The sequence below is a fragment of the Silene latifolia genome, chromosome Y, assembly GCF_048544455.1.
Source record: "Silene latifolia isolate original U9 population chromosome Y, ASM4854445v1, whole genome shotgun sequence".
Classification (NCBI taxonomy): Eukaryota; Viridiplantae; Streptophyta; class Magnoliopsida; order Caryophyllales; family Caryophyllaceae; genus Silene; species Silene latifolia.
This window is the reverse complement of record NC_133538.1, coordinates 72576801-72580868: the sequence shown is the minus strand read 5'-3', so window position 1 is coordinate 72580868 and position 4068 is coordinate 72576801. Positions and strand designations below refer to the sequence as shown.

The following is a 4068-nucleotide window of genomic DNA, read 5'->3' as shown; positions in this document are numbered from 1 at the left end:
CCAGTCAGAATCACACCAGCCAGATATAGAGAGAGGACGATCAGCGCGTAGAAGAATGCCTTGGCATGGACTACCTTTGAGATAACGAACAACAGGATGAGCAGCTGCCATGTGCTCACTACGCGGGTTGCTCAGAAACGGGATAAAATGTGCACAGCATAAGACAAATCGGGGCGCGTCACAACAAGATAAAGAAGACAACCAATGAGTCATCTATATGCCTCGGCATCTTCACACAAGGGACCAGAAGCGAGTCCAAGGCGGTGGATTTGCTCGATGGGCGTAGCCGCGGGTTTGGAACCAAGAAGACCTGTCTCAGCAATAATATCAAGAGCGTACTTCCGTTGACTAAGATAAATGCCCTCTCTGCTTCGCCAAACCTCTAAGCCAAGAAATTATTTAAGCTTTCCCAGATCCTTCATATGAAAACATTCACCCAAATAGGACTTGAATTTGGTAATTGCAGCTGAGTCGTTTCCCGTAATTACAAGATCATCGACGTAAATAAGGACAAATAAACGAACTGTATCTCGCGCGAAAGAAAATAAGGAGTAATCGGAATAAGATTGAACAAACCCGAAATCTTTCAAACCAGCGGTCAACTTCGCAAACCAACACCTCGGTGCTTGACGTAGGCCGTACAAAGATTTCTTTAAACGACATACCTTGCCTTCCTTACCTCGACTGAAACCCGGAGGAAGTCTCATATAAACCTCCTCGTCAAGTTCCCCGTGTAAAAACGCATTGTGCACGTTCATCTGGTATAATTCCCAATTGTTTACAGCTGCAACGGTCAAGAAGCACGAATGGTGACCATCTTAACCACTGGTGAAAACGTTTCTCCATAATCCAATCCTTCAACCTGATGATTACCAAAAACAACAAGGCGAGCTTTAAGGCGTTCAAATGTACCATCAGATTTATATTTAATTTTATAGACCCACCGACAACCAAGAGCCTTTTTATCAACGGGAAGATCGGTGAGCTCCCATATTTCATTTCTTTCGAGAGCATCGATTTCAGCCTTCATGGCTTCACACCAACCAATGTCTCGGATGGCTTCCTTAAAAGAAGGTGGTTCAACACCGGAGGTAATAGCTGCAATAAAAGATCGATGTTGCTCCGAAAAAGAATTGTAATTAATATAATTTGCTAAATCATAAGGCGTACCTGAAGTCGACGTTGAAGTAGTGGAAGAGCTAGAGGACGGGGATGGATTGCGTGTTGTGCGAAGCACATAGCCTTGGAGTCATGAATTCGAAAATTTAATACGACGGCCTTTACCCATATTGTCATCGGCATTTTGGAAATTATGCTCAACCGAATTCGAAGCACTCCCTGTAACCATATCCTCAGACCCATTGTCCAATGTATCCGCGGTATCCGGCCCGTGGCCCGTGTCACCCATAGCAGGCCCAGCAGTATCCAGCCCCTGGCCCGTTTTAGCCGTAGCAGGCCCGGCAACCTCCCCCATGTATGATTGTCTGATATATCAACGGACGAAGAACCATTAAATGGTTCATCGGAGAAAACAGTAGGGGAAGGCACAATGGGAGATGTCGTGGTGGAAAAAGGAAAGACCGATTCGTGAAAAACAACGTCACGCGAGACAAAATAGGATTTCGTCTCAAGGTCATACATTTTCCACCCCATCTTATCACTCCGGTACCCAACAAAAATACATTTTCGACTCCTTTTTGCAAACTTATCTCCATTAGTGACCTGATTATGAGCAAATGCGAGACAACCGAAAACACGCAAATTTGTATAAGAGGGGCTGACTCCATGCAAGCATTCATAGGGAGTTTTATTACCAATGAGAGGAGAAGGGGTACGATTGATAAGAAAGGCAGCAGTAAGTATACTTTCACCCTAAAACGATTTATCTAAATTGGCTTGGAATAAAAGAGATCGTGCGACATTCAAAATATGACGATGTTTGCGCTCAACCCGCCCATTTTGTTGAGGCTTATCTACACACGACTTTTGAAACCGAATCCCATGAACAAAAAAATATCCCGCCATACAATTAAACTCCGTACCATTGTCACTTTGCACAACTTTAAGTGATTTAGAAAATTGAGTCGAGACCATATTAATAAAATTCATAAACATATCGGTCACCTCTGTTTTATCAAGCAATAAATAAACCCAAGTAGCGCGAGAAATATCGTCCACTATCGTCAAAAAATACTTCGCACCACAAGATGACGGAATGCGATAAGGACCCCACAAATCACAGTGTATGAGATCAAAAATAGACAAAGCACGCTGTTCATTATTGCAAAAACTACTACGATGTTGCTTTGCTAAATGACAAACATCGCACACCCAATCTTTATTAAAATTCAAAGTACTAGCAAAAGGAATGGTCTTGACGACTTGATCAGACGGATGCCTAAGACGACGATGCCAAAGGTCACGAGAGCCCAGAGCACTTACTTGATGAATATCCGTCGAAGGAGCACACGCACGAATCCAATACAATCCATCCCGTAGCTCACCTACTCCAATCGTCGTCTTCAAAGAACGGTCCTGTATAAAACAAGAGTTTTTAGCAAATTCAAACACAAAATCACGATCGGAAGCAAGCTGAGACACGGATAACAAACTACATGTAAGGCTCGGTACATAAAGAACTCGACTAAGAGAAAGAGAAGAGTTAATATATGCCGAACCCATGATAGTGGACTCAACCCGCTGCCCGTTAGGGAGACCAACAGGTCGAGCCGCCATTGTATGACAATCCATTAAACAAGAAATATCTCCTGTAACATGATACGAAGCCCCGGTATCAATAATCAAAAAACACATACCACTGAGACGGTCCGAGGTAAGAAAGGAATTCATTGAAACACCCGAGACCATGTTAGCTTGCACAACACGATCTGTAGCAGCTCCTTACCCGCTGCCCAAGGCTGCACCAGTGGCACCCGAGCTGTCACGCGGCCCAGCAGACGAACCAGAACCCCCACAAAAGCGCCTAGCAGCTCGAACCCGACGCAATTCAGCAAGAGTACGGGGGCGATCACCCCACCAATCCGGAAAACGTTGCAATTTAATATAACAAGTAGAGGACTCATGGCCTCGTGTATCATGACAAAATAAAGGCTGATGCGGTGTGGCAAAAGCCACGACATCACCAACATCCACCACGGCTTGGGAGGGAGCACGAAGCCGCTCCTCCTGGAGAACCGCATGGTAAGCACGAGCAAGAGAAGGGAGGGGGTCCAATTGTAGCTGTTGTGACCGAATATTACCACACAAAGAGGAATCAAGTCCCATAAAAAATTGATGGAGACGCTCGTTATCGAGTCGCTTAGTAGAATCGGGACCAATATTACACTTGCAACCGCCACAGTGACAAGCAAAAGGGGGCTCATGAACGACAAGAGAGTCCCAAATAATTTTAAGTTTTCCGTAATAAGTCATAACATCCATACCTTTAGTTTGAACGCAATTATGAAGTTGAGTTTTAATATTATGAATTACAGTACCGTCGACAACGAAGAACTGCTCGGCCAAATCTTTCCACAAAACAGATGCATCCTCGACATAGGAAATCGTGTCAAGGAGAGAAGGATCGATGGTGTTGCGTATCCATTGCACAAGAATACAATGAACAACTTCCCAATTTTCAAGGTAGAAGGGATCAGTCGGTTTTTTGATAGAGCCGTCGATAAAACCGAATTTGCGGCGCGATTTCAAGGACATACGCATAGAATTTTTCCAATCGTCGTAGTTGTCACGACGGAGTACCACGTTCGAGATTTTTGCCTCGGGAACACCATGGGAACCAAGGTAGTATAGTGAAGTAGAATCAATTTTGGGAGTCGGAACGGCATCGTCGTCACCGGCCATTGCGACGTAAGAAAGGATCTTCGTTGTAAAGTTGTTTGGTGTTGATTAGGGTTTGTCGTGATTAGGGTTTCAGAGGGTCGAAACCTAATCCTGATACCATGTTAAGAAACGTAATGTTGTGTGTTATTGATTAACTAGCCTTAACTCGGCTTAAATAGATTACACATAGACGGACTCCGTCATTTGGGTTTGGGCTTCGTAAAATAC

General features: G+C 44.2%; 2 protein-coding genes across 2 annotated transcripts; both read right to left on the bottom strand.

Annotated features, from left to right (window-relative positions):
• Nucleotides 1-793: 793 nt before the first annotated feature.
• Nucleotides 794-2736, bottom strand: LOC141628326 (uncharacterized). The gene is made up of 3 exons (XM_074441484.1): nucleotides 2195-2736; nucleotides 1285-1484; nucleotides 794-1170 (listed from the first exon to the last, which is right to left on the bottom strand). Exons 1-3 carry the CDS (start codon nucleotides 2734-2736, stop codon nucleotides 794-796), a joined length of 1119 nt encoding a protein of 372 aa, XP_074297585.1.
• A 165-nt stretch (nucleotides 2737-2901) lies between these two features.
• Nucleotides 2902-3861, bottom strand: LOC141628325 (uncharacterized). Its single transcript, XM_074441483.1, has one exon. The coding sequence runs from the start codon at nucleotides 3859-3861 to the stop codon at nucleotides 2902-2904; it is 960 nt and encodes a 319-aa protein (XP_074297584.1).
• Between the last annotated feature and the right edge of the window lie 207 nt (nucleotides 3862-4068).